Source organism: Bos indicus, chromosome 18 (assembly GCF_029378745.1).
Source record: "Bos indicus isolate NIAB-ARS_2022 breed Sahiwal x Tharparkar chromosome 18, NIAB-ARS_B.indTharparkar_mat_pri_1.0, whole genome shotgun sequence".
Classification (NCBI taxonomy): Eukaryota; Metazoa; Chordata; class Mammalia; order Artiodactyla; family Bovidae; genus Bos; species Bos indicus.
The window spans coordinates 3,550,478-3,572,278 of record NC_091777.1 but is presented as its reverse complement, the minus strand read 5'-3'; the positions used below and the strand labels follow the sequence as shown (position 1 = coordinate 3,572,278).

General features: G+C 45.2%; 2 protein-coding genes across 20 annotated transcripts in view; both read left to right on the top strand.

The window, feature by feature from the left end:
• The first annotated feature begins 23 nt into the window (after nucleotides 1–23).
• Nucleotides 24–13,916, top strand: KARS1 (lysyl-tRNA synthetase 1). 2 transcript variants are annotated; one of them, XM_019978715.2, is made up of 15 exons: nucleotides 65–172; nucleotides 1,975–2,161; nucleotides 3,951–4,104; nucleotides 5,121–5,286; nucleotides 7,359–7,452; nucleotides 7,762–7,948; nucleotides 8,035–8,160; nucleotides 9,268–9,387; nucleotides 10,402–10,564; nucleotides 10,672–10,845; nucleotides 11,004–11,089; nucleotides 11,429–11,514; nucleotides 12,108–12,234; nucleotides 12,893–13,036; nucleotides 13,635–13,916. In XM_019978715.2, exons 2-15 carry the CDS (start codon nucleotides 2,016–2,018, stop codon nucleotides 13,731–13,733), a joined length of 1,872 nt encoding a protein of 623 aa, XP_019834274.1. In that variant the 5' UTR covers nucleotides 65–172; nucleotides 1,975–2,015; the 3' UTR covers nucleotides 13,734–13,916. The 2 variants fall into 2 exon arrangements, with proteins under 2 accessions (XP_019834275.1, XP_019834274.1); XM_019978716.2 differs by lacking the exon at nucleotides 1,975–2,161 and having other exon boundaries at nucleotides 24–172.
• A 1,801-nt stretch (nucleotides 13,917–15,717) lies between these two features.
• The window catches only part of ADAT1 (adenosine deaminase tRNA specific 1), a 46,296-nt gene continuing 40,212 nt past the window's right edge, over nucleotides 15,718–21,801 (top strand). For 10 of the 18 annotated variants that reach the window (XR_011561402.1, XR_011561403.1, XM_019978711.2 and 7 more), the window contains exons 1-5: nucleotides 15,785–16,673; nucleotides 18,806–18,986; nucleotides 19,271–19,339; nucleotides 20,205–20,259; nucleotides 20,979–21,109. Coding sequence is in view for 16 of the 18 variants with exons in the window: in XM_019978711.2 (XP_019834270.2) it covers nucleotides 16,566–16,673; nucleotides 18,806–18,986; nucleotides 19,271–19,339; nucleotides 20,205–20,259; nucleotides 20,979–21,109 (544 nt within the window). In the remaining 2 variants the exon portion in view is untranslated. The other 8 variants (XM_019978700.2, XM_070770346.1, XM_070770343.1 and 5 more) reach the window with 8 other exon arrangements.

Here is a 21,801-nt window from a genome sequence, read left to right as displayed (position 1 = left end):
ACAGTGCCCCGCCCCCTTTCCCCGGAAGAGGCGGGGCTTCTGGCTTTGACCTGGAAGTCGCCGCGCGACCCCCCCCCCCCCATCCTCTTTAGGTCCGGCCCTCGGGGAAGATGGCTGACGTGCAGGGCGCTGAAGTTAAAGTGGACTGCGGCGAGCCGAAACTGAGCAAAAGGTATGTGCCGTTGCGGGTCATTATGCGATCGGAGAGTCTGGACTAGGAAGCGCCTCGAGGCTCCGGCCGGGACGGCTGTGCCTGGGGCCTTGCTGCCGGTTCTCGTGGTTATGAACACGTTGGGACGCAGGCGGTGCGTGCCGAAACTACATCCCCCAAGCTGCCCGAGGGCCCCGCTGGTTGGGTCCTTCCTCCCTGTCGTACTCCTAGAGTAAGAGAATGCGGAGAACTGGGCGGCGACGGAGAAAGGCGAAATTTACTCTTTTCGCGGAGAAATGCGTTTTGCCACGCCCCGGTAAAGAAGTTGGAGAAATGATAAATACCCAGCTCTTCAGAAGGACCTTCAGATTTCCCTTGGCCTCGCCAAGGCCATTCTGAACCTTTTGTATTAAAGGGATCATTCTAAAACTGTCGTGCAGCTATCTTTATGGGTTGGTCAGAGGATCTGTGAGAATTGAGTGAATCACCAATCAGCAGTATGCTGCTGCTGCTGCTAAGTCGCTTCAGTCGTGTCCGACTCTGTGCGACCCCATAGACAGCAGCCCATTAGGCTCCTCTGTCCCTGGGATTCTCCAGGCAAGAATAGTGGAGTAGGTTGCCATTTCCTTCTCCAATGCATGAAAGTAAAAAGTGAAAGTGAAGTCGCTCAGTCGTGTCCGACTCTTAGCGATCCCATGGACTGCAGTTACCAGGCTCCTCTGTCCATGGATTTTCCAGGCAAGAGTACTGGAGTGGGGGGCCATTGCCTTCTCCGAATCAGCAGTATGGACTGTCTTATTTAGCCGAGTACACCAAGCTGCACTTAGCACTGCTGGAAGTATCTTTGTTAATCACCCCAAATCCTTGGAGTATAAAGGTAAATATAAATGAATTAAGATTGGCCGCCCTTTCACCGATTGTCCCTTGTATTCTCTTAATACTGCAATCGTCAACCGGAGTCCTTCATAGAACCTAGGCAGTGATAAGTGACTGATTGCTCAATACTCCCACAGATAGTACATAAATATAGTATCCTTCCAGGGGCATCGGAGAAAAGTTAGATTCTGCATTTAATGGCTGCCTTAGTTCATTTTTTTGCTTCTGTGTCTTAATTATTCTTGGAACTTCCTTTGTCAGAATCTTTAGTGAGCACCACGGTAAGCCAGTTATTGTCTCCAAGTTTAAAAGCAGGCTGCCTGCCAGGTGACTCAGTTAAGGCCTCATTCATTTTAATGCAGTGAAGAACACGATCTCTGTCATTGTGTTGCATTCCAGTGTTAATGCATAAACTTAATGTAGTCCAAGACTCTTCCTGGAAGTCTCCTTTCCTTCTCATTCCTAGAGCTCCAAACAAGTCTTGTCTTTGACTCAGGTGCCTTTGCGGCTTATTTTTAGCTTCGTCTAGAGTGGGCAATTGATGGTGACGTTTTGTATGCTTCACGTTGCCATCTTTGGAGCTAGGTGTCTCATCTCCAGGAGAGAAGCTGCATGTCAGGAACTTGAGAAACACTGCCTCATGTCCTGTCTCCTATTTTCTAGAATGTTATGATCATTTCTACCTGTACACCATTGATTGACTTATTTTTGACCTGTGACCCCAGTTAAGCATCATCTTACCATAGCCAGGGCTGAGAACATTGTCAGTTACATGTGTGGCACAGTGAGTGTTAAGATGGCTGCTGTCATTTGAGAGGGTCTTGCATAAAATGGGACACTAAAAGGTGGTGTAACCTCCCCTTCTCCCCCAACCCAAGTTGGAGTGTTGGCTGGGGGTATATTGTACTGCCTGTCCCATCTGACACCACATCTCTGTTTCCTGTTAGGTGGTGGTGATCATTCTTAGGTGGTTCCAGGGTATTCTGCCATGTTGGTGCAAGCCGCTGCAAGGCTTGTTAGGGGGTCCCTGCGCCAAACCTCCTGGGCACAGTGGGGGCAGAGGGAGCTGCGCCTGTGTCAACTTGCGCCTTTCACAACGATTCACAAGGACAAGGCACTTTCTGATAAAAGAAGGTTGGTGCCCTTTACCTTCTTTTTTGCTCTGGGAGCAAAAGTCCTTAATTAGTTTCTTATCTGTAAAGCCTCTGGCTGAGTTTTGGACTTGTTGCCAAGTAAACAGCTCTGCTACCTACTACCCAAACCAATAGTCCTTTCTCAGTTTCTCTTTAATAAATTCAAATTCTCACTCCATAAATTCTTGAGATGACGTTTAGGTCTTATGCTAAAACAGTGCTGAGACCAAAACGCTTGTATGAATAAAGAAGAATTTGTAACAGATTATTTTCCCTTCCCTATCTTCCTGGAATTTCTTTGCTTCTGAGCGTAATTTGGTTAATAGTCTTAGTTCTTATTCCTAGAACCTTTTTGGATGATCCTTTTTTACTGATTTAATTTAAATGGCAAAAACTGGTAAACAGACTTATTATGTTAATGCTAGGAAGAACCAAATAGGCTTAGATGCTCCTGACTGAATGACAGCACAATAAATCTAGCATATTGTTCTGGAGAGGCTACTTCACAACTGATACAAAACAGATTATACCCAGAGACACACTTACTTTGGGGCCCTCAGAGTCAGTTTTCTTACTTAAAATATGGTCATTTCAAATCTCCATTTTTTAATTGTTATTCTAAACTCATATATAATTAAGAATGTGCCCTGAAACCAAACAGTAGCAAGCATGACTAGGGATCATTTGCCATGGTTCATTATTATAGGATATTCATTTAACATTGGTGGCTTGAAAGAACAATGAGGGTATCCCTCTCTGCCCAAATCTGTTTAGTTTCTGAGTCTCAGGTAACAAGTATTAAAAGTTTGGATAGTGAGAGATTTGACCAGAAATTTAATCCACATCTGTAAAATTTCTGTCCTTGAGGCAGGGTGTGAAGATAGTGGGGGAATACCTAGAGTAGTTCACATTTGCATGCTTAATTGAAGAATGCAGTTAGATGCTAGGGATGGAGGTTATCTCTTTGTGTATATTTCAGTCCTCAGAACATTTAGGGAGGAAGGTGTCTATTATTATTTTAAAGGAATAACTTGAGTAATTGAGTAACTTGCTTAAGCACACCAAGTCAGGTTTTAGTCCCAGACAGTCTGGCTCCAAAGATGGTGTATTATCCCCTACACCATGCTGCTTTGTACACTATCTACTCAATTTGTTGTCAAAGTCCAGCTCCTCTGGGGAAAGTGAGACCAGTAATGCTGAGGGTCACGGTCAATGCATTGATCAATGCTGGGGGAGAGATTGTCAGAGGAGTGTCTCCCTGGACTTTGTCACCCAACCCCAGGCTAATCCACTCCTTATGGGAGGGGAGAGAGATGACAAAGCTAGGGCTTTCACCTTATCACACATCAAATCCACTGGTCTCAGAACTTCATGTTCTCCAGAGGATACTGAACAACTCAGTCCCTGGCCTCAAGGAGCTCCCAAGACTAATTAGTCTGAGAAAATCTTGCTGATTTTTTGTAAAGCATTTTTTCCTATCCTAACTATAAACTAATATATGTAGGGTTTTCTTTGTCCTTATGGATCTTGATTTTAGACGGGCGCTAATGCCAAGGACCTCCGACTAGAAAATAGAGACTGAGAAAAAGATCTTTCACATCTTTATTCTAAGTTTATTTTTTCCTCTATTTCATGTATAGAGTTGAGTAGCTAAGAGATAACCGTGGGGGTGTGGAACTGGACAAGTGTGTTTCTCTGGGCAGTTGATATTTTTGGTAATTGGTGACGGGGCAGAATGTAGGGGACTCTTCAGGCACCTGTTACATTGAACACTTTCACCTTCCTGACAGTGAGCTAAAGAGACGCCTGAAAGCTGAGAAGAAAATAGCGGAGAAGGAGGCCAAGCAGAAGGAGCTCAGTGAGAAACAGCTGAGTCAGGCCGCCGCCAGCAATCACAGTGCTGAAGATGGCGTGGCTGCGGAGGAGGAGAGCTTGGACCCAAATGTGAGTTCTCAGGACCACTGCCCTCCCTGGGCTTGGGGCAGCTTCTGATGAGACTTAGGGCAGATTCCCCAGGAAGAGACAGTAGGAGGGACCAGTGACTGGCAGCATAAACAGGAACTGGGACAGGCACTGAGACTGCTGAGGGGGGCCCACCACTCCATCTGGTTGAAGGCACAGGCCCTGTGCATCTTTCTTGTCTTCTCGCTTAACATTGGAGAGAATCCAGTGGCTGATACTCCTTGGAGTTAGCTGGACCTTATAGCAACCCTAAAGAAAATCTCTCCCTACAGGTGGCCTGGGGGGCTTATTTTAGCTGAGAGATTGGCAAACCGTGGCCCACAGGCCAAAGCCACCACCATCCCTGTCACTCCTCCCTAGTTCTGTAAGTAAAATTGTGTTGAAACACAGCCATGCCCATTTGTTTACATGTCTTAAGGCTGCTTTCACACTACAACCTTGAGTAGTTGAGTAGTTGCATCAGAAAATGTTTGCTGACCCCTGTTACAGAATATTCTGTTTTTTCATACTTCCAGGCCCATGGGCATGCCTTGGGGAAAAGTCTGGTGTATGACCAGGGATAGGAAAGTAGGAGAAGTGACTCAGGCAGATGTGTCTCCAGAAGTGGTAACCAGGCCACCTACACCAATTAAACTTTCTGTTTTAGTGAGTTCCCTGGCAGTCCAGTGGTTAGGTCCCTGAGCTTCCACTGCTGGGGACCACCCCACCACCACCCCCACACACACACCAAAAAAAGAAACTTAGAAATGTGGTTTTTCTTTTTGTCACATCTTGCATTTTGGAATTCTAGTCTTTATTCCCAGCTATATATCTGGCCACCCTGCATATTTAAGTGCCAATCTCACTCCGTAGCCAATCCTTGATTTCAAGGCTGGAGAGAGCTTGGTTAAAGAAATCTCACTGTATTGGGGCCCCTCTGAGGCAGAATACTGAACTCCCCTAGACCGGCACTGGTCTGACCGGGCTCAACTTCAGAAGCTCTTTTGTTTTTTTAACAGCAATACTTCAAAATCCGAAGCCAAGCAATCCACCAGCTGAAGGTCAATGGGGAAGATCCATACCCACACAAGTTCCATGTGGACATCTCGCTCACTCACTTCATCCAAGAATACAGTCACCTGCAGCCTGGGGACCACCTGACTGACATCACCTTAAAGGTGGCAGGTAGGAAGACTCCCTGGCAGTTTGCTGGGTTCCCAACAGCAGGCAGGCCTCTGCAGTTGCACAAAGGAAGGTCTGGGGTGGTCTTGCTCATGAGGAGCTTGTGTCTGAGACTTCATTCCTAGAGATGGTGCTAATATGTCTATTCACAGACAGTAGAGCAGCTCCAAGGCATGAGGCCACATTCCAGCGTCAAGGCTGCAGAGGAAAGGGCATTCTTTGTGGGGGACCCCTGACCTGGTGCTGCTACTGTTCATAGTCCTTTATGAGACTTTATCCCGCCAGTGGGAACCATGCCCTAATAAAGCTCCTAAAAATTCAGATCTGTGTCCCTAGACTGCTGTACACTAGGCTATATTTCTAGAGCATTCTTATTTTGTGTAGGATCTTCTCCTTAATTCAAAAAATAATTAAATCTTGTCTTTCATGTATACCCCCCCAAAATATTTCTATATAAAACTACCAGTTGTAGAAAATTTAGAATGTTGAAACAGAGAGGCAAAGAGAGAAAAGTTTAATTACCCATAATCCCACAACCTAAAAAGAACCCCTGCCAATACTTAAATGCCCCCCAAATATGTCTTATCTTTGCTTTTTTTCATTATTCGTTTTTGACACTTTTTCTCAAATTTCTTTATCTTTTTTATACTTTGATTTTTAAATTTTATCCTCCTTTCCAGATTGTCTTAAGGCATTATGTGTTGTATTTATTCACTCTTATTTCCTTCTAATTTAGGCTTCATTTCTGAGATGGTTTTTTTACTTTATTTTCTAATTTTTTCATGCCATCTCATTTCTTAGTTTTTCTAACTCTGATTTGTGTTCTTTCATATTTTGTATCATATTCAAATGTCTTTCAGGTTGTGAAATAGAATTTTTTGCTTTTTCCTGAGCATGTCTTTCTCAACTGCTTTCATTGTCTGTGGAGATGTTATTCTTGTTACTCTCTGTTTCTAAATTTAATATTGGTATTTGACCTTGCTTTTTTTTTATTGATAGGCAAGAAATAGATTTATTAATATAAGATGCTTATAAGAGATAAACATGAGCAGGCAAGAGAGCTCTGCTGTGATGTTTTGTTTTTTTCTTTTAAATGTGAGATTTTTTTTTTTCCCCCTGAATATTAAAAGGAAGCTCAAGGAACTTCCCTGGGTGATCCAGTGGCTAAGACTCTGCTCCCAACACAGGAGGCCCAGGTTCAGTCCCTCGTTGGGTCCCACATGTTGCAACTGAAGACTCTGCATGCGGCAGCTAAGACCCGACAGAGCCAAATAAATAAATATTTTTTTAAAAGGTGGGGCGGGGCGCTTGGTTCAGATCGCTTTTCTAGTTTCACTGAGGTCTCCTGTTTTTTTTTTTGTGAAGCATTCAGAAATACAGCAGCTTGCTTTCTGGGATTTTCAGTCTCTCCTCTGTTTTCTCGGTCTTGTTGAGTTTTGTGGGGCCTTGTCCCGGGAGAGATCCCTGGCCTTGAGTTTAGCGAGTTCTTGGGGCTCCACTAAAGGCTTCGTCTCCCAGACCTCCTTGGTGCAGCCCACTGGACTCGCTTGCATGGCCATGAGCTGCAGCCCTTAGCCCTGCCACAGTTTCCAGTGAATACCTGTGGTTTTGGGGGAGACTTCCAGTTCTCAGACCTGTCAGAGACCCCATTGATTCCCATAGCTTTTTCCTGTTGGGGCCCTTGGTGGTTTTTACCCGTTCTTGTCTTTGGGGACTCTTGGAATATCTTCCACATGATTTTGCTGTGAATTTTGTCCGTGGCTTTTTGCCCTTTCCTGTCTAGTTGTGCTTCCTCTTTCTATGTGGGGATTTAGGAAGATCCAAAACGACGCTGCCACCAACATTCCGGGAATCCTCTGAGCACCTCTAAAAACCAGATCTTCCTACACATTCTTTAACTGGTTTGAATGGGAAGCCAACTTTGTCCTGTAGAAAAGGGCAGGGCTTAGGCCTCGGGCTACAATCAAATTGCTCTAGTTTATGTTCTGCCTGGATGTGAAAAATGCAGAGGGAACTTTTTTGGCACTGATACCATGAAATAGCTTCTGTCAGTATTTTTGCTGTTCTTTCTCTAGGTAGGATCCATGCCAAAAGAGCTTCTGGAGGAAAGCTCATCTTCTATGACCTTCGAGGAGAGGGGGTCAAGTTGCAAGTCATGGCCAATTCCAGGTATATAGAAATATCCATTTACAGGCCTTTATAGATCGGCCCAGAGCAACATGACAGAGAACAAAGGTCCATGTGGTCTTCTTTTCTTCTTGGAAATAAAAGTTAAAGGGAATGGTGTAAGGTTGGGAAAATAAAATAGCCCTCTGGTCACCTAGAGATTGACGCCTGTTCTTGGGTTGTGTGACAAACATTTGACCTTGAATCTACGAGTCTTCTTAGATTCACAGTAATAGTTTAGCAATAAAGTAAACCAGAGGTCAGTTTTAATTTGGGATATTGTATACTGAGTTAAATTTTCCATTCATTCAGGAATTACAAATCTGAAGAAGAATTTATTCGTATTAACAACAAACTGCGCCGGGGAGACATAATTGGAGTCCAGGGCAATCCTGGGAAAACCAAGAAGGGCGAGCTAAGCATCATCCCCTATGAAATCACACTGCTGTCTCCTTGCCTGCACATGTTACCTCATCTTCACTTCGGCCTCAAAGACAAGGTGAATTCTTGTGGCCTTCTGGCTCTGGTTTACCATACCATTGAATGGAACACATCAGTGATTCCTCTCTATTCCTTCTCATTTAGGAAACACGGTATCGTCAGAGATACTTGGACTTGATTCTGAATGACTTTGTGAGGCAGAAGTTTATCATCCGCTCTAAGATCATCACGTATATAAGAAGTTTCTTGGATGAATTGGGATTCCTAGAGGTGATGGAAAGTTCTTACCTGACATGAGCTGCCTTGCGGTGCCTGCCTCTTACTCTTCCTTCCCTTCCCCACGGGCACATCCTGTGTCAGTATGCTTCATGCTCAATGAAAAGTCCTCTTTCTTGCCCTCATTTGGAAGGTAGGACAGGACTGCAAAGATAATGAATACAGTAGAGGGCCAGCCACGTGTTAATGATGCCATGTTCAATATGTTGCCAACTTGTTTTGCTTTTTTGTAGAATTAAAAGTATTTTCTTAATTTATATTCAACTTCTTTAAACTGAAAGATGTTGTTTAGGGAGAATTTTAGAACAAAATTTCAGTATTTTATAATTGTATGAGAAATATGAGTACATGTTACCATAAAACAAATTCAGACAATAAAGAAGTAAGTAGAAGCAAAACTGAAAGTCCCCTTTCATTTTTTCCCAACTAATTTCCCTCTCCAAATGTGCATATGTGAATATGTATCCTTCCTCGACATTTACTGTGTGTATTTATATACATACTGATGCATGTTGCAGATGGGGTACCTGTGTAAATGTTTTAGAAGGGTATTACTCTTTGTTTTAAACATAAATGAAGTCATATTGTATATATTATAATGGACCTCGGCACCCCCAACATATTCTAGGACCCTTTGCATGTCCGTGTGTGTGTGTGTGTGTGTGTGTATGTTCCTTTTTGATACTTTATAATTATTTCCTCTGTTGGTAGTTTAAGTTTCTGATTTTCTTTGATAATATTTTAGTGAACATCTTTGTGCACATGTACAAGTGTTTCTGTATGCTGGATTTACGTCAAAGGATATAAGCCGTTACATTTTTAATAAATACTGCAAATTGAACTCAAGAAAGGGCATACCCATTTAGAGTCCCACTGACAGCTTGTGAAAGTTTACCATACTGTGTTAATGGTGTTTGGTATTAATAGAGACACTATATTAGAGAATCGAACTAGCTCTACTTTTTTGCCAAGCATCTGCACGTTACTATTGAACTTATCTTTTACTTGGGATATAACAGACTATCCCAGTCAAACCATGAGTCATCCCCTCAAACTAGAGGAGCTCTGTCTGGGAACTAAACGTCTTCCCCTCTCTTTTAGATTGAAACTCCCATGATGAACATCATCCCAGGGGGAGCTGTGGCCAAGCCTTTTATCACCTACCACAATGAGCTGGACATGAATTTATATATGAGAATTGCTCCGGAACTCTACCATAAGGTAATCAATAAAAGATGCCCTGTGTCCTTAGAGAAGCAGAAGGCTGAAAAACATTGGCTAGACAGGTGGTCAGAAATAAGAGGAACAGCGAGGCTAGAACAACAGAAGTGTTCTAATGTCAGGTTTGCGAGTGTTACATTTCTGGAATTTTATCTATAGGATCGGTAGAGCCTTCTCTAAGGGCAAAGGGACTGTCTTTCCTAGATGGACAGATCTTCCTAACCTACTTTGTTTCCCATAATACTTTTTAAGTTTATAATTCTTATATTAAATCTGATTTTAGTCTTTTGTTGAAGAATGAGTTGAATCTCTGCCTGAAAGTTGGAAATATCCTCAAATCACCAGAATAAATATCAAAGACTATGTCATTAGTTGCAAACAACAACTGTTACAGTATTTAAGTAAAAGAAAAATGTATCCAAATATACAAGGAAGTTCACAATTTCCAGGAGGATCAGAGAATCGGGCTTGGAGACCACACAATTAGGAATGGTTCTGAATCATATCAAAGGGCTGTCCCCGTGATCTGGGGAAGAACCCAGTATCTTCCATTTGGGAACTTACCACAGCTCATAAACATGGCGCGAGGCACAGGTCGTTGCCATTAGGACCTCTACTGTTACTACCTTTATAAGCCAGATACCTCTGGCCCCTTCGCCAGAGGAGATTCGGTGCTGTATCTGCGTCCTCTTTGCACGTGGAAGTCTCACAGATGGGTCTGACTGGAGAGCTTGGGTCATGTGTCTGCACCCTGACCCCCAAGAGGCTTCTTGTAGAAGCTCACACAAGATGGGGGACACCCCAGAGGAAGAGTATTCAGTGTTCCTGGGCAGCCAGAGTGAACTGTAATTATCCACAAAGACCTGAAGAGAGTAGGGCATTCAGCATTTGGGTAGAGACCTGAAAGCATGGCTTGAGCAAGTTGTAACTTGGTTACAACTTCTGTAGACAGAAACTTTCCCCAGCCAGACAAGATTAGCTGCCATGACCATGACCATGGCCATGTGTTACTAGATGCTGGTGGTTGGTGGCATCGACCGGGTTTATGAAATTGGACGCCAGTTCCGGAATGAAGGAATTGATTTGACTCACAATCCTGAGTTCACCACCTGTGAATTCTACATGGCCTATGCCGACTATCATGATCTTATGGAAATCACAGAGAAGATGATTTCAGGTGACCCCCTCCTGCTCCCTTTGTCTTTCCCACGTGTCTGGAGGCCTGGTGTGCTGCCTTCGATTGGACTTCCTGTTGGTCCTCTAAATGACACATTTGTTTCCCAGGGATGGTGAAACACATTACAGGCAGTTACAAGGTCACCTACCATCCAGATGGCCCAGAAGGCCAAGCCTATGAGATTGACTTCACCCCGCCCTTCCGGAAAATCAGCATGGTAGAAGAGCTTGAGAAAGCCCTGGGCATGAAACTGCCAGAAACGAACCTCTTCGAAACTGAAGGTAAAGTGATGCCCTCCTCCAGTTGTAGGGCCTTCCTCCTGTTCAGCTCTGAATTAGATTAGATCAGGAGTAGAATTCCCCATGTAATTCTCCTTATATTGGGGTGGTATTGTGATGGTGTGATGTCTTCTGTCCCAACTTGTATGTTTGTATTACAGAAACTCGCAGAATCCTTGATGATATCTGTGTGGCAAAAGATGTCGAGTGCCCTCCACCCCGGACCACCGCCAGGCTCCTTGATAAGGTGAGAGGCCGGGCACTGGCAGTAGATGCCCACATCCACTGGAAATGCACCCTGCCCCCTGTGAAGGAGAAAGCCACGGCAGAGAATTAACTTCCCTAGCTTCACAGGAAAGCTCTAGAGAGAGAAATGAGAGAACAAGTTTTAAATTCCTGCTGTGCTAAGCTCTCTGCCAAATAGTTACGTTTGTTACCTTAGTTAATCCTTACCAACCTTTCAGCAGCTTAAGATAAATTTCTGTAGCATCAGGTGTGGATAGGAGTTGAGTCCTCTGCCACCAGGACTGAGCCAATCAAAATGGCATTTAGAAGGGCTCTAGCTGTGCTCTGCTTTTTCCTTCAGCTTGTTGGGGAGTTCCTGGAAGTGACGTGCATCAATCCTACCTTCATCTGTGATCACCCACAGATAATGAGCCCTCTGGCCAAATGGTAAGACAGAGTGCAGTGTCTCGGTTACCTGTTGCTACATGATAACCTCAGAACTTAGCGACATAAAGCAGTTTATTCTCAAGAGTGTGTGGGCTCAAGGGTTGTCTGTCTGCCCTATGTGGTGTTGGTGAGGGTAGCTCAAGTGGCTTTTTCACCCGGGAATTCGACCAGCGTGCCTTGCATCCCCCCGCAGGCAATTCTCCTCCTTCAGAGCCTCTTCTCTGGCAGCGGAGCCAGGGCTCCACGTGGAATTATTCTGAAAGAATAAATCCTGGTGTGCAAACACACACCAAGCCTCTGCTGATGTCCCACCGGCCAGAGCACGTCACCCAGGCAGCCCGGAGTCAGTATGCCAGGGCATGAGTGCGGCAGGTTTGGTTCGGGGTCCCAGTCTACTCATAGGTCTGTTGTAAGATAATTCAAACTTCCTTGTCTCTAACTGTCCTCAGTAATGTATCAAATGATTCAGTGCTGAGGATGCATACAGGCTTCTGGTCACAGTAACAGTTTTGAGTCAACCAGATTTCAGGAGTTCTTGTGCTTGTACCACATGTTCTGTTCATTCAACCTCCCTGGTGGTCTCCTGTCCCCAGGCACCGCTCTAAAGAGGGTCTGACTGAGCGTTTTGAGCTGTTTGTCATGAAGAAGGAAATATGCAATGCCTACACTGAGCTGAATGACCCTGTGCGACAGCGGCAGCTCTTTGAAGAACAGGCCAAGGTAAGGAGGGAGCGTGTGCCTGCTCACCAGAAGGCACCTGCCTTCATCCTGGTCTGTGTCTGGCCTGCAACTCCTGCTGACGAGAACAGAAATGAAGGCTGAAAGCCACAGGCCTCACAGGAGGAGGTCAGATTTCAAGATGGAGAACTTGACCAGTTTTGGCCCTAGAATTTCTATATAAATGGAGCTCAGGCGTGATGATCTGTGGGGGGAGTGTGACACTTGTGTCGACAAGGATGTTACGTTTTCTTAGATGGTACATTTATTGAGGTGGCCTGGGGATGGGAAGACAAAGCACCCACAGGCTGCCCACACTAGCGTTGCCACGATGGGTGGTTCAGGCAGTGGGACAGACACTGTTGGGAATTACCAGTCTCTGAAAATCAACTTCCCTGGACTCGCAGAGCCCCAGGCAGTGGAGGTATTTCCATTTGGCAGAGAAGTTCACATATGTTCTGGAGTAGGGTTCCTCAGTCCTGACCTTCAGGTCTTCGAAAGAAATGGCTCCATCCTGGAGTTCCTGGAAAGCCAGTTTCCAGCAAGTGCTGGGAGTCAGAGCAGCGCTGGGATGGAAATGCCTCTGGCAGTTTTCACATGCTCACTCAGACGCCAGAGCGCGCAGCCTGGAACAGTGTCACTGTGTGGTTCTGTCCTCTAGGCCAAGGCCGCTGGCGACGATGAGGCCATGTTCATAGATGAAACCTTCTGCACCGCCCTGGAGTACGGACTGCCCCCCACGGGGGGCTGGGGCATGGGCATCGACCGCGTCACCATGTTTCTCACAGACTCCAATAACATCAAGGTATGCGGCAGCCCCGAAGGAGCACCGCTGTGTGCGCCAGTGTCAGAGGCGCAAGGGAAGGGTGTTGGGCTGGGAGGAGGGGAAGGCGGAGAGGTTACCGGTGACTTCACAGGAGGACGGACAGGGCATCTGATTGTACAAATTGGGGGGTTTCTACCCAAGGCAGAAGAAATACCAATTGTTTGCATTTCTTAAGGATCCAAGGAACATACTGAGCCGTCTACATGCATTACCTCATTTAACTTAAGTCAACCTGAGACATGTAGAAACTATTGCTATTCCCATATTTACAGATGAAGAAATCATTTGGAGAGAACCTCTCTGTTTATTCCGTCTTTTGATACCGTGACCTAGGCAGTGCTGTACAATTTTCTTTTTAATATTTATTAATTTGGCTCTGGTCTCAGTTGCAGCACGTGAGATCCTTTAGTTGTGCATTTCTTCTTTTCCATTGTTTGTAACTGACAGGGACTAAACTGAAATGAAACAACACAGATCTCCGGGTTTTGGTGATAACAGTAACGGGGCGGGGGGCCGAGTGGGTCAATGGGCGGGAAAAAGTGCTTCTTAGCTTCAGAATCCATTCTCTCTCCTGTAGGAGGTGCTTCTGTTTCCTGCCATGAAACCTGAAGACAAGAAGGAGAATGTAGCCACCAAGGATATCCCGGAAAGCCCAGCTCCTGGCACTTCTGTCTAGAAAAGAGTAATGGCGAGTCGTGTGACGGGCATTTTTGCATTTCTGTAATCAGGGACTGTGAGGGAATTCCTGTGTGTGTTGCTGTCTATTTGACTATCACATTTCACTTCAGCTGCCAAAAGCGAGAAGAGGAATCAAGAATTCCTTTTTACTCCTTGTTACCAAATAAACCATTTGTCTCTACTTTTGTCTCATCGCTCTTTTTACTTTTGAAATGTCATCTTATTTCCCAGACAACTGACCTAATGAATGTTTAGAATTATATCACTTTACTCATTCAACAAATTTCTCTAGGTGACATCTAAGTAGAAATCTAGAAACAGAGATCTGAGTGGAAAAGCATAGTCCAGACCAGAGGGCTGCATTTTTGAGGAGCTCCAAAGGGGTCTGGTATGACCAAAGGAGTAAGTAAAGCTCAGTGAGGGGCCAAATCATGCAGGCACCTGTAAGCCATGCAGAGGAGTATGTATTTTATCATGAGCGAGATGAGAAGCCATTGGAGGGTTATGAGCAGTGTTTTTCAAAGACTGTTCTAGTTAGTATGTGGATAGCAAGAGTGAAAAAGTTAACTCTGCATTTGCAGGCTGAGGAGACATGATGGCTTAGTTTTGGATGGTATAAAATGACGGTGATGGTTATGAGTCATTGGAGTTTGCTTGTGTTCCTGAGGTCAGAATCTTTGACAATGTGGGCTGTGAGAAGAGGAATCAGATAATTTCAAGGTTTTAGGCCTAACCATCTGGACAGTTATCATTGACTTGAGATGGAAAAAATTTGAAGGGCAGGTTTGAGAAGGAAGGTTGAGTGTGATTTTGGACATATTAAACATGTTTGTTAGACGTTAGGTGAAAAGAGTAAGTAGGATGTTGAATAGTAAATCTGGTGTGTTCATATTTTCAATTCAGTGAAAAAGAACTGGAGCTGGGCAGAAAAAGGTAAAGTCCAAGATTAGCACAGCAATCTAAAAGGAAGACAACAGCAGTTTGTCCAAAGGACTAGGATTTTGCCATAAAAGTAGAACTGGGTGAATTCAAGACAGATCAACAGGACGTGGTAACAGATTATATATTGGATTATAATACGAGGGTGAAGGGAAAGAAAATGACAAGGTGATTAACTTTTCAATTTATGCAACTAGATGAATGGCAGTACTAATCCTTGAGATAACCCTGAAAGATGATTCCCCCACAAGAAATCTTTTAAAAAAACAGATGAGTCACAGATTAAACACGTTAGAGAGAGGAACAGGATACTTATCTCTGGAGGAGTAAGGAACTTACCCTTCCTCTGATCTAGAAAGAAAGATGGGGGTCAATTAAGCTGCACTTCTCTAGCTTTGGAGGGGTAATATGAAAAGTAAAATACTCATCTTTAGGAATTGAGGTATACAACTGCCAAATGGTACAGACTCCTGAACTATCCACACAGCTATACTATGTGTTACTACATATTACTAGTAATACTACGTATTACAATATGAATGTTTTAGACCCGAACTGTTAATAAATAAGCCATGAGCCACATGCGGCTATTGCACATTTGAAATGTGGCTGGTCAGAATTGAGACGTACTGTGAGTGTAATATACAAACCAGACTTCTAAAACTTAGTATGGAAAAAATACAAAATACCTCAATATTTTTTTAAAAATATTGATTACACGTTTAAATCTGTTGTACATGTTAAGTTAAATAAAACATGGTTTAAGTTCATCTATTTTGAGTTTTTGAAATGTAGAAATTTTTAAGTTACATATCTGGCTCAAATTATATTGCTACTGGATAGCAGTGTTCTCGACAAAAATTTACTGTAGTGTTTCATGATACGACGTCATTCTACTCTGAGAATCTATTCTCACACACCATCAGCTTCCCGAGCCCCTTTGACCAATACGCACAGTGCCGGAAGTCTGATCTGACCCCACCTGGCTCCGCCCCCTAAGTGACTACAAAGGCCAGCGTGCACTGTGTGCCGCCTCTTAGTGATGTCACGTCCGCTGCGCCACACACGCTCCGTCCGCCCCGTTCGACGGCGTGCGTCGTAGAGGTGGGAGGCGAGGGTCTCAGAGAGGGTCGGGGAGCTGAGAGCGCGCAAGTGAGGGGGTTTCTCGCGGCTTCTGGGTCAGGTTCCAGTGTCTGACTTAACCAAGCTCCGTTTGTGTGGGGAGAGAACGTGAGAACAGTACCTCTCCCACCACGCGTCTGACGGTAAAAGGCGGCTCCTTTAGTGGAAATACCGCCCTCCCGGCGCGGAGAGCCCCCGCTGCGGGCGAGCGGGGAACGCGTGGCCGTGCTGCAGCGTCCTACAAAACCAAAGAGGGCAGGCACCCACCTAGTCCCGGCTGCAGGGGCCCGGAGTCTCCTGTTGACTGGACACCTTGGCCCTCCCGGTCCACTTGAGGGTGTTGAGCCGGGGGCTGAGGGAAGCAGGCTTCCCTTCCAACCCTTCGAAAAGAGCTTTTCGCCCCTGGCCCTAACTTTCTTTGAAAAGGAAGTGGTCTCTTCAGCATTTTTCAACTGTTAAAACATGCGATCTGTGGGCAGAAAAACTAACAACAATTATTCACGTTCTAGGAGAGAGTGGATTTGAATTTTAGTGGACTCAGTGTAGCAAAACTTGCTCGTTTCAACTACTGGGCACGCCCTTCCTGACAGCTCCGAGAATGTGATGATACAGTTCTGGGCTGCTGCTTCATAGAGTCAGCGTTTCTTCTGGCAAGTTCTGTCTTCCTTGGCTATTATGGTTTGTGTACCTATGATTTAATTTCAGGTGGGTACCAGAGTATCTGCCTTCATAAAGTATACTGCCTTCTGATGCTCCTCGCTCCCTCGAAATGAGAGGGAAATCTCTTCCAAACGGAGGATTCAAGGCTTGTCCATGCTTTTCTTTTGTTCCAACAAATACAAGATTTATGCTGCGAGAGCTCCCTGGCGATCTAGAGGTTAGGATCCGCTTTTTTTCCTGCAGTGGTCCGGTTTCAATCCCTACTTAGGGAACTTGTGGTTGTGGTTTAGTCACTAAGTCGTGTCCGACTCCTGCGACCCCATGGACTGTAGATCTCCAGGCTCCTCTGTCCGTGGGATTTTCCAAGCAAGAATACTGGAGTCGATTTGAGCTAAGACCCAGAAAAACAGCCTGTGGGGCAAAGAAAAACTTATGCTGGTTCTCTGACATAAATCACAGTTTTTGTCAGTTCCAGCCAGATTCTTAATTTAAAGCACTATGATCTGATGATGTACTATGACCATTTATTGAAATAACAACCCCACACATCAGAACAGTTAAATGATAAACTGAAGCATATTATAATTTTTAAAAGTTTGGTCAAAAACCAATTCCAATTGGGCAGCACCAAAGCAAGTAGTTAGGAGCCCTCTGCAGACAGGAGGCAGGGTAGACTGTTGTAGAAAAAGTGCAGAAACAAAAGAAGAAATCATTTGATTGGCTACAGCTGGAAGCCTAGCTGACGGCTGTTGGTTGGTTGTCCTTAGCAGTTTTGATATGTTGGAGAAGGCAATGGCACCCCACTCCAGTACTCTTGCCTGGAAAAATCCCATGGACGGAGGAACCTGGAAGGCTGCAGTCCATGGGGTCGCTGAGGGTCGGACACGGCTGAGCGAATTCACTTTCACTTTTCACTTTCATGCATTGGAGAAGGAAATGGCAACCCACTCCAGTACTCTTACCTGGAGAATCCCAGGGACGGGGGAGCCTGGTGGGCTGGCGTCTATGAGGTCGCACAGAGTCGGACACGACTAAAGTGACTTAGCAGCAGCAGCAGCAGCAACCTTAAGGCATTTACACACTTAGATCTTGGTTTGCTTAAATAGGCCAACACAGCATTAGAGACTCATCAATCTAATTGTCTCGTTTTATTAATTTAACAGTGCAAAGAGCTTATTGTGGAAAAAGCGGTTGTCTGGTATATGCCTTGAGGTTCAGTGGAGCCTTTTTTGTTTGTTTGGTGACACATTTGGCTTTACCCATCACCTTATGATCTTATTTTTTCCTAAGAAGCTTTTCATACATTTCAGTGGCCAAATGAGGTCACTGAGTGAGCACTGATAGAGTCAACAATGAGAAGAGTGTCAAGGGAAGTATTCTAGGCCTCTTTTAGGTCTACTTCATGGTCTCTTATTCATGGCTTTACGTATCCATCACAGATCCACTATCTGTGAGGGAGCTCAAGGCAAATGAATCAGGAAATTCAAATGTTCTTATTTGTAGTATTAACCTCAATTGATGTAATTATGCTGGACACTGTGCCAACTTTTTGCAAATATTTAAGCCTCATAGCAACTCCAGTGGATTAAATACTATTGTCTCTTTTATCAGATGACACAGAAAGGTTAAGTAATCTACCCAATATCTCATAGTCAATTTGTAGCAAAACCAGGATTAGAATCCAGAAAGGGTAACTCCAAAACCCTCAATCTGAGAAGCAGAACTGCTGTCTCACTTGAGTGGTGAGAAACCACTGGGCTCTGTCACTTTCCTCTGCATTATAAAAGGTTGTGGAAGATTAAAATGGTGCTTTCCTGATGGGGGCGGAGGCTTACTAGACAGAGGATAAAGAACCTCTCTGCTGTGAGGGAAAGAAAAGTAAAATGTCTGGGGAAAAAGGATAGAAAAGAAGACCTTTATCCCCAGAAAGATGAACTCTGTGTGGTGAGGGTCTGTCTGAAGCAAGCTGAGGTCTGCAGCCCTTTACGTGCTATTTCCAAATGAAAAGTGGAATACCAACAATATTTCCCTCCTATGCTTTCATTCTGAGTATTGGGCTCAGATTCATTAGAAACATGTCATATATCCAACATTAGGAAAAAAAAAAAAACATCTTGAAGAAATAATGTATCTTCTGGGGTTGTGAGATTTGAGACTTTGTTGATCTTTCATTAATGATGAAAAGAAAGCAGAGGGGTAGTCAGAGAAGATGGTACACAGAGTTACAAACGGGGAGCCTCAGGAGGAACATGAAGGGGCTACCTGTGAACGCCTGCTGCAGCAGGGTGTGGGTTGCAGCATCTTGCCTTGGTTCTCCTCTCTGTCCTGACAGCTGTGGGTTTTGATCAGGGCCTGAGCACCATGTGGACCGCGGATGAGATTGCCCGGCTGTGTTACGAGCACTATGGGAGCAAGCTGCCCAAGCAAGGGAAGCCTGAGCCCAACCGTGAGTGGACGTTGCTCGCAGCCGTGGTGAAGATACAACCCACAGCTGACCAGGCCTGCGACCACTCTGATGGACGAGTGCAAGGTGAGACCTTTTCTCCCTGAAACACTGTCTCTCCCAGTAAGAGACACAGGGCTAGACAGGGATGGTGGTGGCTGGGTATGATCCGAGATGCCAGGCACATTCTGCTGCTGCTGGCCAGGTGCTGCGGGACCTCTGGTGGCGGGAGATGGCTGTGCAGAAACCAGTCCTCAGCTGAGGCTGCCTGTGAGGGAGCCCTCTGGACGAACGTGCAGGGGGGTTGTTAAACTTGCCGACCATTCAGATTCTAAGAACTCATTTTATGATTTGCTTTTTTACCCCCTCAGTGACAAAGGAAGTTGTCTCAATGGGAACAGGAACCAAATGCATAGGCCAGTCCAAAATGAGGAAGAGCGGTAAGGCTGGGTGGGGTCTAAACAGGGCCTATTAGGGAGTTTTAGAAAATCGGTGTCTGTGTCACCTGTTTCTCTTCCCGGCAGAGCAAAGGGGCCGTATCACTAGGTGGCTGACCCTTCACTTCCTGCTGACTGTCACTCCAGTTGGAAGGACAGAACTCATTTAAAGAATGGAAATAAGTTTCAGAAGCAAAGGCCGCCAGGAACATCTTTCTGAATGGATTGAAAGTTGGCCATTTATCTTCATGCTCAAACCAGAAGTTCCCTGAGTTTAGCTTTCCATAGTACATCTGAAGCCCCAGAAAGCAACCGTGAATTAAATGGAGATTTTGGCACAAGAAAGAGTAAGAAAATCCCGTAGAGGTCTGGCATCTTCACTTTCTGGATGCCAGTTAACAGAGTCCTCCCGCAGTTTGCTTTCCTCATCTCCTAGTTTTCCCAGGGATATGAGGACACTGATCCAGGACTACTGTTGATTGAATTCAACGGGCTTGTTTCACCAGGGGCACAAGTATGGCACCAGGGTACAAAAGATCTGATTTGTCCTCCTGATTAAGATTTCCCTGTAAGTCGGGAGTTCTCAGCTAGGGCAGATTTGCCCCCCAGGAGACATTTGGCAATGTCTGGACACACACACACACACACACACACCCATTTTCCATCCCGAAATGTCACGAAATGTCAGTAGTTGAGGAAACCCTGCTGTAAATACTGTGCCAATAATGATTGTACTGCTTTCTGGCAAAGCCCTCCAGGAGTTATGTGGCCAATCTGGGTGCTGGAGAAAACTGCCATGTTCTGCTTTCAGGAACCAGGGCCTGTCTAGGTTCCATATGTTTTCACTAGTGTCTTGTCTTTGCTGCAGGTGACATCCTCAATGATAGCCATGCTGAGGTCATAGCCAGAAGGAGTTTCCAAAGGTAAAGCCACATCCCCCGAGAGCTTGATCTAGCATGGGTGGGGGCCCCAGAATTTGCATTTCTAATAAGCCCGCAGGTAATACTAATTATGTCAGCCTCTGAAGTGTACTTAAAATACAGTTGATCTGGCCTAGACAGGGTTCTCATGCTTGAGTGTGCTTCAGAATCACCTGGAGGGTTTGTTAAAACCCAGATAGCTGGGCCCATCCCTAGGGGTTCTGAGTCAGCAGATCCAGGTGGAGCTTGAAAAGTTGCATTTCCATTTTTTTTTAATGTTTACTGATTTGCCGTCTCGGGTCTTAGCTGCGGCCCGTGGCAGCTGTGTTGTGTCATACAGGATCTTTTCCACATGGCGCGTGGACTCCAGCTGCAGCACGGAGTTGCGCCCTGGGGGCTTAGTTGCTCCACAGCACCTGGGGGCTTAGTTCCCTGACCAGGGATCGAACCCTAGTCCCCTGCATGGTAAGGCGGACGCTTAACCACTGGATCACCAGGGAAGTCCCAGAAGGTACATTTCTAATAAATTCCAGCTGGTTCTGCTGGTTCATGGACCCCATTTTGAGAATCACTAGATCGTTCTCGTAATTCGAGGTCACTACCTGTTTCATTGGTCTCCAGTATCTCTTTCCTTCTTAGTAATCACCCCACCAGAGTCTCTCCCTTGACCACAGACATGGGTTGTTTGCTCTGGTAACGCCCCGCACCCCGCGTCCCATTAGGTACCTGCTCCATCAGCTCCACTTGGCAGCTGCCCTGAAGGAGGATAGCATCTTTCTCCCAGGATCTCAGAGAGGACTGTGGAAACTCAAACCAGACCTCTTGTTTGTGTTTTTCTCCAGCCATACACCCTGTAAGTATATTCAAATCTCTGGATTCATGTTACATTCATCTTTACTTCCTTATTGGTGTCTTATCCGTGAGTATGTTTCTCAAAATACACCCTCTTTAGCTAACACGTAGTTACAGCCAGTGAGAGTGCCTAATCACTTCTCTACCAAGGAAAGTGGAAGGCACGTCACTCACACTGTTATTCAGTTCTCAGGTCCCCATCAGGATCAGGAGACTTAAAGGTCCAAAACCAACCATAGGGCGTACAAGTCCAGAGCCCTGAGTTCTTTGGTGATTTATCCTGACACTCCTGTCATTTATTCATTAAACACATCGGTTTCATTTAGTCGCTCAGTCATGTCCAACCCTTTGTGACACCATGGACTGCAGCACGCCAGGCTTGCCTGTCCATCACCAACTCCTGGAGTTTACTCAAACTCATGTCCATCAAGTCGGTGATGCCATCCAGCCATCTTATCCTCTGTTGTCCCCTTCTCCTGCCTTCAATCTTTCCCAGCGTCAGGGTCTTTTCCAATGAGTCAGTTCTTTGCATTAGGTGGCCAAAGTATTGGAGCTTCAGCATCAGTCCTTCCAATGAATATTTAGGACTGATTTCCTTTAGGAATGACTGGTTAGATCTCCTTGCAGTCCAAGGGACTCTCAAAAGTCTTCTCCAACACCACAGTTCAAAAGCATCAATTCTTTGGTGCTCAG

Coding starts and splice junctions, on each gene's coding strand:
- KARS1 (XM_019978715.2), top strand. CDS start 2,016: ATGTTGGTGCAAGCCGCTGCAAGGCTTGTTAGGGGGTCCCTGCGCCAA. Junction 2,162..3,950: donor GCACTTTCTGATAAAAGAAG/GTTGGTGCCCTT, acceptor CCTTCCTGACAG/TGAGCTAAAGAGACGCCTGA. Junction 11,090..11,428: donor CCGCCAGGCTCCTTGATAAG/GTGAGAGGCCGG, acceptor TTTTTCCTTCAG/CTTGTTGGGGAGTTCCTGGA.